This window comes from Pleurodeles waltl, chromosome 10 (genome assembly GCF_031143425.1).
Source record: "Pleurodeles waltl isolate 20211129_DDA chromosome 10, aPleWal1.hap1.20221129, whole genome shotgun sequence".
Lineage (NCBI taxonomy): Eukaryota > Metazoa > Chordata > Amphibia > Caudata > Salamandridae > Pleurodeles > Pleurodeles waltl.
Genome location: NC_090449.1, coordinates 480,691,635 through 480,707,419, shown reverse-complemented (window position 1 = coordinate 480,707,419; position 15,785 = coordinate 480,691,635). Strand labels below are relative to the sequence as shown.

Here is a 15,785-nt window from a genome sequence, read left to right as displayed (position 1 = left end):
TGGCCTGTTGGGCAATTTGATGCAGGGTACCACTGATAGGTCTAGCAGCGTTGTGTACCAGGGTTGCCTTGCCCAAGTTGGTGCTATCAATATGAGTTTGAGTTTGCTTTGACTGAGTTTGTTTACCAGGTAAGGAAGGAGAGGGAGAGGAGGAAAAGCGTAAGCAAATATCCCTGACCAGTTCATCCATAGGGCATTGCCTTGGGATTGTTTGTGTGGGTATCTGGATGCGAAGTTTTGGCATTTTGCGTTCTCCCTTGTCGCAAACAAGTCTATCTGAGGTGTTCCCCAGAGTTTGAAATAAGTGTTCAGTATTTGGGGGTGAATTTCCCATTCGTGGACCTGTTGGTGATCTCGAGAGAGATTGTCTGCGAGTTGATTTTGTATCCCTGGTATAAACTGTGCAATTAGGCGAATTTGGTTGTGAATTGCCCAATGCCAAATTTTTTGTGCTAACATGCTTAACTGCGTGGAGTGCGTCCCTCCCTGCTTGTTTAGATAATACATTGTTGTCATGTTGTCTGTTTTGACGAGAATGTATTTGTGAACTATTATTGGTTGGAAAGCTTTTAGTGCTTGAAAAACTGCAAGAAGTTCTAGGTGATTGATATGCAGTTTTGTTTGATGTACGTTCCATTGTCCTTGTATGCTGTGTTGATCGAGGTGTGCTCCCCACCCTGTCATGGAAGCATCTGTTGTTATTACGTATTGTGGCACTGGGTCTTGGAAAGGCCGCCCCTTGTTTAAATTTATGTTGTTCCACCACAGAAGCGAGAGGTAAGTTTGGCGGTCTATTAACACCAGATCTAGAAGGTGACCCTGTGCTTGAGACCACTGTGATGCTAGGCATTGTTGTAAGGGCCTCATGTGCAGTCTTGCGTTTGGGACAATGGCTATGCATGATGACATCATGCCTAGGAGTTGTAATACCATCTTTGCTTGTATCTTTTGTGTTGGATACATGCGTTGTATGATGGTGTTGAAATTTTGAATTCTTTGTGGACTTGGAGTGGCTACTCCTTTTGATGTGTCTATTATGGCTCCCAGGTATTGTTGTACCTTGCGTGGCCGAATCTTGGATTTTGTGAAATTGACGGTGAACCCTAGTTTGAAGAGGGTTTGTATGATATGATTTGTGTGATTTGAGCACTCTATTAACGAATGGGCCTTGATTAGCCAGTCGTCTAGATATGGGAACACATGTATTTGCTGCCTTCTGATGTGTGCAGCGACTACCGCTAGACATTTGGTAAAGACTCTTGGTGCGGTTGTTAATCCGAAAGGCAGTACCTTGAATTGGTAATGTATTCCTTTGAATACAAACCTTAGGTATTTCCTGTGCGATGGGTGAATTGGTATATGGAAATAAGCATCCTTGAGGTCTAAAGTTGCCATGTAGTCGTGCAGCTTTAGCAATGGCAATACTTCTTGTAGTGTGACCATGTGGAAGTGGTCTGATTTGATGAAAGTGTTCACTACTCTGAGGTCTAGGATTGGTCTCAGTGTTTTGTCCTTCTTTGGTATCAGAAAGTACAGTGAGTAAACTCCTGTGTTTATTTGTGTGTTTGGCACCAATTCGATTGCATTCTTTTGCAATAGTGCCTGCACTTCTATCTCTAGGAGATTGGAATGGTGTGTTGTTAAATTTTGTGCTTTTGGTGGTATGTTTGGAGGGAACTGTAGAAATTCTATGCAGTAACCATGTTGGATAATTGCTAGAACCCAAGTGTCTGTAGTGATTTTCTCCCATGCTCTGTAATAATGACCTATTCGTCCCCCCACTGGTGTTGTGTGGAGGGGGTGAGTGACATGTGAGTCACTGTTTAGTAGTAGGGGTTTTGGGGCTTTGGAATCTTCCTCTATTTCTAGGGAATTGCCCTCCTCTATATTGTCCCCGAAAACCTCCTCTATACTGTCCTTGGTAACTGGACGGTGTGGCTTGTGAGGTGCTGGCTTGTGTGCTTTGACCCCGAAACCCCCCTCGAAAGGGCGTTTTACGGAATGAGCTGTAATTCCCTCTGCTCTGCGGGGAGTAGAGTGCGCCCATGGCTTTGGCAGTGTCCGTATCTTTTTTGAGTTTCTCAATCGCTGTGTCCACTTCTGGACCGAACAGTTCTTTTTCATTAAAAGGCATATTGAGAACTGCTTGTTGAATCTCTGGTTTAAATCCAGACGTTCGGAGCCATGCATGCCTTCTGATAGTTACAGATGTATTAATTGTCCGTGCAGCTGTATCTGCAGCGTCCATGGAGGAGCGGATCTGGTTGTTGGAGATGGCCTGTCCCTCCTCAACCACTTGTTTTGCCCTATTTTGGAAGTCTTTGGGCAGATGTTCAATGAGATGTTGCATCTCGTCCCAGTGGGCTCTGTCATAGCGCGCAAGTAGTGCCTGGGAGTTCGCGATGCGCCACTGGTTTGCAGCTTGTGCTGCGACTCTTTTACCAGCTGCATCAAACTTGCGGCTTTCTTTATCTGGGGGTGGTGCATCTCCAGATGTGTGAGAGTTGGCCCTTTTCCTAGCTGCTCCTACAACAACAGAGTCTGGTGGCAGCTGTGTTGTGATGAAAGCCGGGTCTGTAGGAGGCGGCTTATACTTTTTTTCCACCCTTGGTGTGATTGCCCTACTTTTGACCGGGTCCTTAAATATGTCTTTTGCGTGCCGGAGCATACCAGGGAGCATAGGCAGGCTTTGGTAGGAGCTGTGGGTGGAGGAGAGTGTGTTGAACAGGAAATCATCCTCGACCTGTTCTGAGTGGAGGCTTACGTTGTGAAATTGTGCTGCTCTAGCCACCACCTGAGAGTACGCGGTGCTGTCTTCTGGTGGAGATGGTTTTGTAGGGTATGCCTCTGGGCTGTTATCTGACACTGGGGCGTCGTATAGGTCCCATGCGTCCTGGTCTTGGTCACCCTGGCTCATGGTGGTGTGAGCTGGGGAGTGTGATGGCGTTTGTGCTGGTGAAACGTTAATCACGGGCGGAGGAGAGGGTGGTGGTGTAACTCTTTTCACCACTTTTGGTTGTGGTACTTGTTCCGCCTGGAACTCCAACCTTCTCTTTCTCCTAATGGGGGGAAGGGTGCTTATTTTTCCTGTCCCCTGCTGAATGAAGATACGCTTTTGCGTATGGTCCGCATCAGTTGCTTGTAGCTCTTCCTCAAACCTATGCTTCTGCATTTGGGAGGTTAGCGAGTGCTCTTCTGTATAAGAGCCTGAAGCTGGGTCGCTTGCAGTTTGTTTCGGCGTCGAAACTGTGTCTGCGTGTTTTTTCGGCTCCGAGGTGACTTTTTTCCTTTTCGGTGCCGAAACCTCTCGGCGTCGATCTGTTTCGGTGCCGCTGTCTCGGCGTCGAGCCGTGTCCACACCGGCATCTCGGTGTCGAGGCTTGTCTCCAGCACTTTCTCGGTCCCGAGAAGGCTGCGTGCCGGTGTCTCGACCGGAGTCGGACGATCTCGGCACTGTTTGGGCCTTTTTCGGTGCCGACGGTCGGTCACCGATTTTATGGGTTGAGCCATGGCCTGGTGGCAGTGGCGTCCCCTGGGCCTTGTAAATGTTTCTTTGTGTGGTTTTCGACGTCTTACTCACGGTTTGTGTATCGTCGAATCCTTCGGAGTCTGAGTCTTGGATCGAGAAGGTACCTTCCTCTTCCTGTTCCTCGAACTCCCGTTGGGCTGTCGGTGCGGACGCCATTTGAAGTCTTCTGGCTCGACGGTCTCGGAGTGTTTTTCGGGACCGGAACGCACGACAGGCCTCGCAGGTGTCTTCGCTGTGCTCAGGTGACAGGCACAGGTTGCAGACCAAGTGTTGGTCTGTGTAGGGGTATTTATTGTGGCATTTGGGGCAGAAACGGAACGGGGTCCGTTCCATCGGCGTTCCTCAGCACGCGGTCGGGCCGACCAGGCCCCGACGGAGGATCGAAAAACTACCCCGAAGGGCACCGGAGCTCTTCGATCTTCGATGCGGTGTTGAATCTAAGTACGCCGATCCCGAACGCAACAATACCGACGAAAATCTTCCGAAATTAACTATTTTTTCCGTTCCGAAACTCGGAGCGACAGGAACACGTCCGAACCCGATGGCGGAAAAAAAACAATCGAGGATGGAGTCGACGCCCATGCGCAATGGAGACAAAAGGAGGAGTCACTCGGTCCCGTGACTCGAAAGACTTCTTCGAAGAAAAACAACTTGTAACACTCCGGCCCAACACCAGATGGCGAGCTATTGCAGAACATGCGTATCTACAGCGACAGATGCCATCGAACTCTTGGTTTCCATTTGATCAGTCACTGATGCCATCTCCCCAGATAGATTAAGTCTCTTCCATGCTTTCACTACCTCTAGCTGCTCTGCAAAATGTTATACTTTCTTCGGTTATCTGTCCAGCAAATTGTGGTTCAAGTATATCTTCTTTCTCACAACAATTCTCTTTATACTGGTCTTTCAGTTTCTGCTCTCAGTAGGTTATTCAGGATTCTGAATGCAGGTGTCCTGGCCATTTTCCAACTCCTCCATTGTGTGAACTTATGTTCCTTTCATGGTTTGGGTCTTCAATCTCAACTCGTGCACTAAAATTATGCTTGTGTCCTCCACTGCTCAGATTGCTCGCTGATCCTTTAGCCTGGCTCATATTTCCTGGAGGCATCTTTTTCTTTCATGACCACTAAAGCCTTGAAGGTGTTTCCGTCTTGTTTATTGTATAATCATTTTGCCTTTCACAAGCCTCTAAAACCAAGCCTCAATTTTTCCACTTCTCTGTAACCTTTTATCAGTCCTCTGTTACCAGCTACCACAAAAATGTCCTTAATGGGTAATAGTGTGCTCTTTCACCATCACTGGGTCGAGAGTCTGAGTGCTGGTTCTCGACTAGAATCGTCAGCAGGAACTATTATCTTACCTTATGGCTCAGTCTACAATCATCTTAAGGATCGTTCCTAACCCCATCTCAACAATATATCTGAAGTGCTAATGTGGAAGGATTAATGCCAGCACCACCACTGGATGTACTGGTCAGGAGTGGTCATGCCTGCTGAGGAGCGTCTGATGGGGAATAAAGTTCGGATGTGATGGGGTCATTTTGTACAAATCCTTCATCAACTGCTTGATTGACATGGATGCACTGTTGCGTCTGATGACATCTGCCATAATTAATTTGTTATTCTAAGCCATAACTATCATCTTAAACACCAGAAGTCATAATGAATATCCCGATTGTGAGGACCTTTTACCTGTAAAGCCTTAAGACTGAATGTTCTAGCACAAAAATATCACCAGCACTTAAATGTCCATTCATCAGTGACATGATACTGTGGTCTCTCGAATAAGTCTCACCACCAAAGAGTTATGGAAACTACTGTGGTGCAATTCTAATTGGGGCACAAGTGGTAGCCTTGAGGACGTTGAGGTTTTAGGCATGCTAAGGTAAGTGCGTTCTTTACTGACAAGGTATTTTCTTGGGCAGCTTGCTGTCATCTGTGCAATCTTGGTTGGCAGCATGATTAGTTGACAACGTGTCCTTTATCATCCGATCCTTTACAGACAAGGTCTTCCTAAACAGAGCCAGCTTTGTCAAAGGGATGCCAGTAGTATGCGCATCATCAATGGTGTCTTGGTGAAGACTACTCTGCTGATGACTAACAGGATTTGTAGTCAGCAACAGTGTGTTAGTCAACTAGGTATTTACAAAAGGTTGAAGCAGGATTTCCTACATATGGTACAGGGGCATACTCCGCTTTTGTATTCCTCTTAGACACTGCAAACATTTGAGGTCACCCTCTGTGCAGCATGTACCCTACTTCCTTCCAAACAGTAGTTAATATGGATAGGCTGTTGTAGTTTCACTTACTGCAAAAAGGCCAAAAGACCTCAAACTAGGTAAAGGAGGATCCTCTCTACAAGGGGTAAAGCAACCAAAGCTGCTGCGATGAGCCATGTCTCCAGTCCAGTTTGTAATCCTGCCACATTGAGATTTGGTCATACTGTTCATAAATCTTGTTTGAACTGCAGAGCATACACAGTGGTGGGTCAGGCTTTGCATTGCAGTTTGTTTGCTAAGCTTTTCGTCTGGTCTTCACATTGCTTTAAAGGTAAGTTTGGCCCACTAGTCCTTGACAAATATTTTGGAAAATGGTAGGTATTACTCTCCAATTGGATTACTATGAATGAATTATCTCCATGTATCAGGTTTCATTTGAGAATTTCTCTTAAGTGCCCACAAGCAGGCAGGAATATTCTCTGTTCAGGATTATCACTGAAGATCCTACGCTGCAGAACTGAAGCAGAAAACTAGTAACGGGAGGTTTTATAAATCACAAAACAGTTTCAGGGAACTCATTTTTACACTAATCCTTCGCCAACAAGGAGCCCCCTCTATGCCTTCCTCTGGACCTAGTTTATAGCAAAAGCTTACAAGCCTACAAGGTGGGTCAAACATACCAGAGAAAGGGAGACTATTTTTGTGCTGTCAGAAAACACTCCAGTTTGATGGAGGCCAGAACATGTCTGCAATAAGACTCAGTACAGCACCGATACGCATTTAAAGTTCTAAACTACCAGAAGGGGCAAAAATGCGTGCCTCGTGATTTCAAAAGCAAACATGCACAGATCAAATTAATTAGCTGTAGTGTTATTTTACCATATTCCAATGATTCGCTTTGTGCAGCGGATATTACCAGTTTGTAATTTACTAAGGTTATCATGATCTGAAAACTGAATTCATACTGTGTTTTATGACCCAAAACTAAATGTCCTTTTCCATGCTACCACCACTAATTTTCTCACATCGATAATTTTCAGTGGGCCGTTCTAACCCTGCAACCCTCCATCGGCTATTACCATTCCCTATCCCAAAACATAACTCCTCCGCCAGTAACCCACTCATACTTTGGCATCTAACAGGTTCCCCACGCATGCCTTTCGCACTCACAGTGTAGTATTTCAGCTTGCGGTTGTGCATGTGAATGATGTTTGTGCAAACTCCATTCAAGAAGTCCTGAGAGTGGGAGATGAGGACCAGGATACGCTTGAACCTGAGAGAGGAACAAAGTACATTATGCAAAGAATAACAACAGCCTAAATAAAGAAAAAGTGTGCAAGAGTAAATTCCAACTTCAAGAACAATTCTTAGGAGGCTTACTCCAAAATTGTGCCTACAACAAGCAGCAGAAAAATCTTCTTTGCTCAGCTAACCCTACCAATGCGTTTCATCACATCACCTCATTGCTCTACTTCTGGCACTAATGATCACCACGATTTAACAGCCTCCAAAGTTTCTAAAACACTAGAGAATTATACTTACGAGCGAAGTTCCTCTTCAAGCCACACACATGCATCCAGATCTAGGTGGTTTGTTGGTTCATCCAACAGCAACATGAACGGACGGATGAAAAGGGCCCTGCAGGAGACATTGGCATTGTAAATATGACTGTAGCGAGAGGTTTGAGTAATTAAGCTTTTTAATCTAAGACGCGCGACTACCTCATCTAATGGGTAGAACCAGTTTCACAAATAAACACTGGTTATCCAATATTGGACCATGTGGTCTCCTTGCAAGTTTTCTTTTATGACACATTGCTCAAAGAAAATGTGACTTTTACCCACTGGAGAATGTGCAATAATGCAGTCAGATGAAGTCTAGTTTGCTGCATAGCGGCCTCAACCCAATAAAATGACTCTAGAATTGCATGATTTGTAGCAGCCAAGTTTTCTGGCTTTTCACATGACTGATGTGGTGCAGCTGCGACGAAATAAAACCATCTTCTGCATAACTTATAGGATTTCAAATTCAAGTGCCACAAAACAAGTTACAAAAGGCACAACAGCTCTGATTGTTTTAACTAAGCACTAAACCTAACAGCTGTTTGCACTGATAATGATATCCCCAAGTGATGGGCAGGTGAGGTGCAGATAATGGGGGCATTGAGGTGATTTTATCTGCTGGTTAATAAAAACCTCTGTACAGAAAATATAATACAGTAATTAAGTTTAGGTCAGTTTTGAACTGAAAATGCATTTTTCAGTGTCTTTTCAGCACAAACGTTTACTCATCCCTACCAAAAGTGGAAAGGATCGACATGCAAAACAAAATTGAAAGGGGAGGGGGATGTATTTCTCATTTTGCTATCTGCTAAGCAGACTGTCCAATGCATTTACAGCAAATGCATAGTGAAAATAACATTTCCCTCAAAAATGTGCTTTTTGATTTGGTGTAAATCCATTTAAGAATGTGTCAGGCAGGCATTAAATAGTTAATATGTAGACAGGGTAAAGAAGCTGCAAAGTGTAGCAAGGAAATATTCTACAAAATAGTCGATACAGTGAGGTAGTACAAATCCTTCTTAGGTTATATGTCATCATGTTCCCTTTAGCAGACTCTACATGAGATCTGTTCAACAGGAGCTTGATGTACAATGGAAGAAAGTTGGAGGATCTTGGGAAGGCGCCGTACAAGTCCTGGTAAGAACGGACAACACAATGTCCATGTTCTATATAGCTAAGCAAGGCAGAACACTGCTGTGGTGGATCCTCCCCAAAAATATGAATGCAGGCTATCTTTTCCGAGTCAAAACGGAGGATACTTACAATAGATGCATCCATGGATGGACGGGCAGTCTACCTGCAGGAACTCTCAACCAGAGGTTTATGACTGGATACGGAAGAAGACGCTTCACATCAATGTTAGAACTCAGTGCCATACATCTAGGTCTGCAAGTATTCCTTCCCAGGGTAATAGGTCAACCAGTCCTGGTATGAACGGACAATACAAAGTCCATGTTCTATATAGCTAAGCAAGGCAGAACATAGTCTCAATCCTTCTCAGAAGAGTCTCCAATACTGTTGAACTGTGCCATTTCTCAAGGCATCGACATCACTGTGGAACACTTACCAGAACAATCAGGAGCATGCACTCAGAAAACAAATGTCAGATTGTCACAAGTGGCAACTACAACAGAAGCAGTAAGATTACATTTTCGAGGAAAGGGGCTACCTCAGAATAAACCTGTTTTCTACTCCCAGCAACAGGAAATACTGGTGCTTTGCAAGCAGCTTTTGCCATCCAGGGACGATGGGCAATGCTTTTTCGATCAGCTGGTTCAATTTATTTGCCTCATTGCTCCATGGTGACCACATCACCGATAGTGCACAGAACTTCTGAAGTTGTCAACACGTTCAGCCATTCCTCTGAAAGGGCACCCCAGAACACTGGCCAGCCATCATGGAGAGATTACCATGATCCAACGTCACTGAACTTGACAGCATGGTACTCGATCACCTAAACTTTGGCCATTTGGAACTTCTACAGGGATGTAGAAATATTTTGGCACAAGCTCAAGCTCCATCAACCATGAAGGCCTACAACAAGTGGAAGTCTTTCTATGTATGGTGCAGGAATAATGGCCATCACCATCAAGAATAAAAGCTTATCAAATTCTTCAGTATTTAGTCTGGTGAACAGTGGGTATAAATATGCTGAAATACTCTTCAAACATCGTTCATATGGCTGCAACCTTGAGATTTAGGGCAACCAAACACAAACTCTGCTCTCCTACAGAATTATTAAACAGTTGACAAAAGGGGTCTTTAGCGCATTTTCCAGTGCTTCAACACCCACCGCAAGTTCCAGGGGAGCTTAATGCTGTACCGAGTCAATTAATGTTGCCTCCTTTCGAACCTATACATGTGGCAGATTTAAAATATGTGTCATGGAAAACAGATCTTCTGGCTTTGGAATGTGCAAGAAGAGTAGAACTTCAAATATTAAACAGCAATGAACCTTTCCTTAGAAGTAATATTGAGAACTAATCCCAAGTTTATACCCAAAGTTCCTTCTGATAGTCATTTAAATGAACCAGTCATTCTTCGATCTTTCTTTCCAAATACATCTGAGTCAGCAGAAAGATTTACTACCTTTATGTAGATCCTGAGGCATATACACAAGTCCAGTAGAGAAAACAAAGGGCATACTTACTTGACACCAGCTGTTTGTCTCTTTTGGACAGCACAGACCAGGTCATCCATTACCTAAACAGGGGAAAGCTCGTTGGCTCTCAGCTTTTATTTCCTTCTGTCATGCCAAAGCCAAGCGCCCATCACAAGAAAAAGTGAGGGCGCATTCCACCAGGAGCATGGCATCAATATGCTGGGATGTGCTTAACAGATCTTTCATGCAGCCACCTAGAAGAGTCTGCGCACGTTCACAAACCACTACGCCTAGAGTGGGTGAAGAAGCTAATGCAGCAGTGGGTCCGGCAGTCCTGAGAAACCAGGTTTGGTAAAGGCAAGGCTACTGCCCACTTTCGGAAATGCATTTTAAGGTGTACTGTCACTATTCGGATTCAAGCATGTGAGTATATAAAATATTCAAAGTTGGATAAGAAATGAGATACTTGTAAGTCCAGTTCTCCAACATTTGTATTTTTTATATATTCGCATGCGACCGTCCCTTCTCGGGGGGGGGGGGGGGGAGGGGGTAGGAGAGCTTAAGCTTCCACCTCCCAGGCTGAAGTTTGGCTTCTTTCTAATGAGATGGATGTGGGGGTAGAAAGCTGGGTCTTTACATTGTATACAAAAACAAGGTATACCGTGCAGAGAGTCCAGGGTTTCCCTTACCAGTGGACAGGGCCTTGCTCTAGCAATTCCAATGTGCTCCTTTAGATGACAGTGTGGTTGAGCACCCTTAGGCTTATCAGAAAGGAGTTAGATATTTACCATAGGCACAGTCAATAAAAGGGCAACTCAATAAGGAGATCCCACCAATTTACAAATATAACAAGTATCTTTTTTATATGCTTAGGCACCAGAAGTAATATGATCAGGTAACTACATTTTGCATTAGACGCAATCAGTTTTGAAAAGTCGACAATTTTCTGAGGCTGCAATGTTATTCTATGGAGGAAAAACAAATACGGCAAACAGGTTTTTGAAGGGGCACCTCTAAGGTGCTCTCTCGGTGCGGGTATTGATAAATCCATAACTGGCATCAGTGAGGGTTTATCAATCAGAGGTGTTTGATACCAAACATCCCTCTCTTCAGTGAAGTAGCCATGTAACTGGGGAACTCGTATTGACTGGTGTCCAGCATGTGCGTAAAAATGGCTTCAGAGGTCACTCACTAGGTCTAAGAATTGACAATGACATAGTAGGGGCATGTAAAGAAATGGCTCCCTGTTGCAGTTACCCCCCACTTTCTGCCTGATACTGACTTGACTGAGAAGTGTGCTGGGACCCTGCTAACCAGGCCCCGGCACCAGTGTTCTTTCACCTAATACGTACCCTTGTCTCCACAATTGGCACAACCCTGGCACCCAGGTAAGTCCCTTGTAACTGGTACCCCTGGTACCAAGGGCCCTGATGCCAGGGAAGGTCTCTAAGGGCTGCAGCATGACTTATGCCACCCTAGGGACCCCTCACTCAGCACAGACACACTGCTTGCCAGCTTGTGTGTGTTGGTGGGGAGAAAATGACTAAGTCGACATGGCACTCCCCTCAGGGTGCCATGCCAACCTCACACTGCCTGTGGCATAGGTCAGTCACCCCTCTAGCAGGCCTTACAGCCCTAAGGCAGGGTGCACTATACCACAGGTGAGGGCATATGTGCATGAGCACTATGCCCCTACAGTGTCTAAGCAAAACCTTAGACATTGTAAGTGCAGGGTAGCTGTAGGAAGTTGGCTCTGTATGTGCTATTTCAAAGTAAGGAATAGCATGCACAGAGTCCAAGGGTTCCCCTTAGAGGTAAAATAGTGGTAAAAATAGATAATACTAATGCTCTATTTTGTGGTAGTGTGGTCGAGCAGTAGGCTTATCCAAGGAGTAGTGTTAAGCATTTGTTGTACATACACATAGACAATAAATGAGGTACACACACTCAGAGACAAATCCAGCCAATAGGTTTTGTTATAGAAAAATATCTTTTCTTAGTTTATTTTAAGAACCACAGGTTCACATTTAACATGTAATATCTTGTTTGAAAGGTATTGCAGGTAAGTACATTAGGAACTTTCAATCATTTCAATTGCATGTATACTTTTCAAGTTATTGACAAATAGCTACTTTAAAAGTGGACACTTAGTGCAATTTTCACAGTTCCTGGGGGAGGTAAGTTTTTGTTAGTTTTACCAGGTAAGTAAGACACTTACAGGGTTCAGTTCTTGGTCCAAGGTAGCCCACCGTTGGGGGTTCAGAGCAACCCCAAAGTTACCACACCAGCAGCTCAGGGCCGGTCAGGTGCAGAGGTCAAAGTGGTGCCCAAAACGCATAGGCTATAATGGAGAGAAGGGGGTGCCCCGGTTCCGGTCTGCTTGCAGGTAAGTACCCGCGTCTTCGGAGGGCAGACCAGGGGGGTTTTGTAGGGCACCGGGGGGGACACAAGCCCACACAGAAATTTCACCCTCAGCGGCGCGGGGGCGGCCGGGTGCAGTGTTAGAACAAGCGTCGGGTTCGCAATGTTAGTCAATGGGAGATCAAGGGATCTCTTCAGCGCTGCAGGCAGGCAAGGGGGGGCTTCCTCAGGGAAACCTCCACTTGGGCAAGGGAGAGGGACTCCTGGGGGTCACTTCTGCAGTGAAAGTCCGGTCCTTCAGGTCCTGGGGGCTGCGGGTGCAGGGTCTTTTCCAGGCGTCGGGACTTAGGTTTCAGAGAGTCGCGGTCAGGGGAAGCCTCGGGATTCCCTCTGCAGGCGGCGCTGTGGGGGCTCAGGGGGGACAGGTTTTGGTACTCACAGTCGTAGAGTAGTCCGGGGGTCCTCCCTGAGGTGTTGGTTCTCCACCAGCTGAGTCGGGGTCGCCGGGTGCAGTGTTGCAAGTCTCACGCTTCTTGCGGGGAGTTGCAGGGTTCTTTAAAGCTGCTTCTTGAAACAAAGTTGCAGTCTTTTTGGAGCAGGTCCGCTGTCCTCGGGAGTTTCTTGTCGTTGTCGAAGCAGGGCAGTCCTCAGAGGATTCAGAGGTCGCTGGTCCCTTTGGAAGGCGTCGCTGGAGCAGAGTTCTTTGGAAGGCAGGAGACAGGCCGGTGAGTTTCTGGAGCCAAGGCAGTTGTTGTCTTCTGGTCTTCCTCTGCAGGGGTTTTCAGCTGGGCAGTCCTTCTTCTTGTTGCAGGAATCTAATTTTCTAGGGTTCAGGGTAGCCCTTAAATACTAAATTTAAGGGCGTGTTTAGGTCTGGGGGGTTAGTAGCCAATGGCTACTAGCCCTGAGGGTGGCTACACCCTCTTTGTGCCTCCTCCCTGAGGGGAGGGGGGCACATCCCTAATCCTATTGAGGGAATCCTCCATCTGCAAGATGGAGGATTTCTAAAAGTCAGAGTCACCTCAGCTCAGGACACCTTAGGGGCTGTCCTGACTGGCCAGTGACTCCTCCTTGTTTTTCTCATTATCTCTCCTGGACTTGCCGCCAAAAGTGGGGGCTGTGTCCAGGGGGCGGGCATCTCCACTAGCTGGAGTGCCCTGGGGCATTGTAACACGAAGCTTGAGCCTTTGAAGCTCACTGCTAGGTGTTACAGTTCCTGCAGGGGGAGGTGTGAAGCACCTCCACCCAGAGCAGGCTTTGTTTCTGTCCTCAGAGAGCACAAAGGCTCTCACCGCATGAGGTCAGACACTCGTCTCTCAGCAGCAGGCTGGCACAGACCAGTCAGTCCGGCACTGAACAATTGGGTAAAATACAGGGGGTATCTCCAAGATGCCCTCTGTGTGCATTTTTTTATAAATCCAACACTGGCATCAGTGTGGGTTTATTATTCTGAGAAGTTTGATACTAAACTTCCCAGTATTCAGTGTAGCCATTATGGAGCTGTGGAGTTCGTTTTTGACAGACTCCCAGCCCATATACTCTTATGGCTACCCTGCACTTACAATGTCTAAGGTTTTGCTTAGACACTGTAGGGGCATAGTGCTCATGCACATATGCCCTCACCTGTGGTATAGGGCACCCTGCCTTAGGGCTGTAAGGCCTACTAGAGGGGTGACTTACCTATGCCACAGGCAGAGGGAGGTTGGCATGGCACCCTGAGGGGAGTGCCATGTCGACTTAGTCATTTTCTCCCATCAGCACACACAAGCTGGCAAGCAGTGTGTCTGTGCTGAGTGAGGGGTCCCTAGGGTGGCATAAGACATGCTGCAGCCCTTAGAGACCTTCCCTGGCATCAGTGGAAACAATGGTACATTTTAGGTGAAGAACACTGGTGCTGGGGCCTGGTTAGCAGGGTCCCAGCACACTTCTCAGTCAAGTCAGCATCAGTATCAGGCAAAAAGTGGGGAGTAAATGCAACAGGGAGCCATTTCTTTACATCTGCCCTCCGAAGACACGGGTACTTACCTGCTGGCAGACTGGAACCGGAGCACCCCCTTCTCTCCATTGAAGCCTATGCGTTTTGGGCACCACTTTGAACTCTGCACCTGACCGGCCCTGAGCTGCTGGTGTGGTGACTTTGGGGTTGCTCTGAACCCCCAACGGTGGGCTACCTGGGACCCCAATCTTAACCCCGTAGGTGGTTTACTTACCTGCAAAACCTAACAATACTTTACCTCCCCCAGGAACTGTGAAAATTGCACTGTGTCCACTTTTAAAACAGCTATTTGTGTTTTATGTGAAAAGTATATATGCTACTGTAATTATTCAAAGTTCCTAAAGTACTTACCTGCAATACCTTTCAAATGAGATATTAAAATAAACTAAGAAAATATATTTTTCTATAACAAAACCTATTGGCTTGGAATTGTCTCTGAGTGTGTGTTCCTCATTTATTGCCTGTGTGTATATACAACAAATGCTTAACACTACTCCTTTGATAAGCCTACTGCTCGACCACACTACCACAAAATAGAGCATTAGTATTATCTCTTTTTGCCACTATCTTACCTCTAAGGGGAACCCTTGGACTCTGTGCATACTATTCCTTACTTTGAAATAGTGCATACAGAGCCAACTTCCTACAGGGCATATCTGTTCTTGCAGATGTGTCCTCACATGTAATAGAATTCACCCTGCCATAGGGCTGGAAGGTGATACAATACATGTTGTAGCCCATGGGGACCCTCATTTCATATCCATGCTCTAGGTACCAGGTGTACCATTTACTAGGGACTTAGAGGGGGCCAAAGGTATTGCCAATTTGGGACACTTGAGAAATTTTTGGTAGAGAGACATGGCACTGGGAACCTGGGTACCAGGAACCCAGTGCACTTTCAGTAAAAACCGGATACCAGACAGAAAGTGGGGATGACATGTAAAAAATGGGCACTTTCCTGCATCTAGCAATCCCAAAAAACACATAACTATGAAAGGACGTCTGCATGCTTTGATGAGGTGACAATGGCATGGTTGAGCAATGCCCAGAAGCATTTTCTGGTGTATCCTATTACACTAGCTGAAATCACTGAGACCAGCAAAGTTCTCCCTGATAGCTACACACTGGGAACCTACGGCATCCCTGCCTAGGTTTAAAAAAAACTACACGCCATAACTGCAGGAGGTCTACACGTGAATGTTATAGAGGGGTAGGCACCCAGACTGCATGCGAGAAACTAATAATCACATTACTTAAACCCAACAAGTCTGCCATTAAGTTTGAGTCCTTTCAACTACTCTTTAATAAACTGATGTTAAAATATAAGCCAAGATGTAGGAAGCTGGCTTTTATATGATATATCAAAATGAAATATATTGTGCAAAGAGTCCAGGGGTTCCATCATCAGTGGACAGGGTCTTGCTCTAGCAATCAAGAGGTGCTCTTTAGGGGGTAGTGTGGTCGAGCAGCCCTAGGCTTATCAGAGAAGAGTGTGAGATATCTGCAAAAACCGAGTC

At 45.8% G+C, this 15,785-nt stretch overlaps 1 protein-coding gene across 1 annotated transcript in view; it reads right to left on the bottom strand.

Moving 5' to 3' along the window:
* Positions 1–15,785, bottom strand: part of ABCF2 (ATP binding cassette subfamily F member 2) — a 293,880-nt gene that overhangs the window by 254,849 nt on the left and 23,246 nt on the right. Inside the window, exons 5-6 of the mRNA XM_069212334.1 lie at positions 7,290–7,489; positions 6,918–7,020 (exon numbers count right to left, since the gene is read on the bottom strand). Of these exons, the coding sequence (XP_069068435.1) occupies positions 6,918–7,020; positions 7,290–7,489 (303 nt within the window). The remainder of the gene's footprint in view (positions 1–6,917; positions 7,021–7,289; positions 7,490–15,785) is intronic.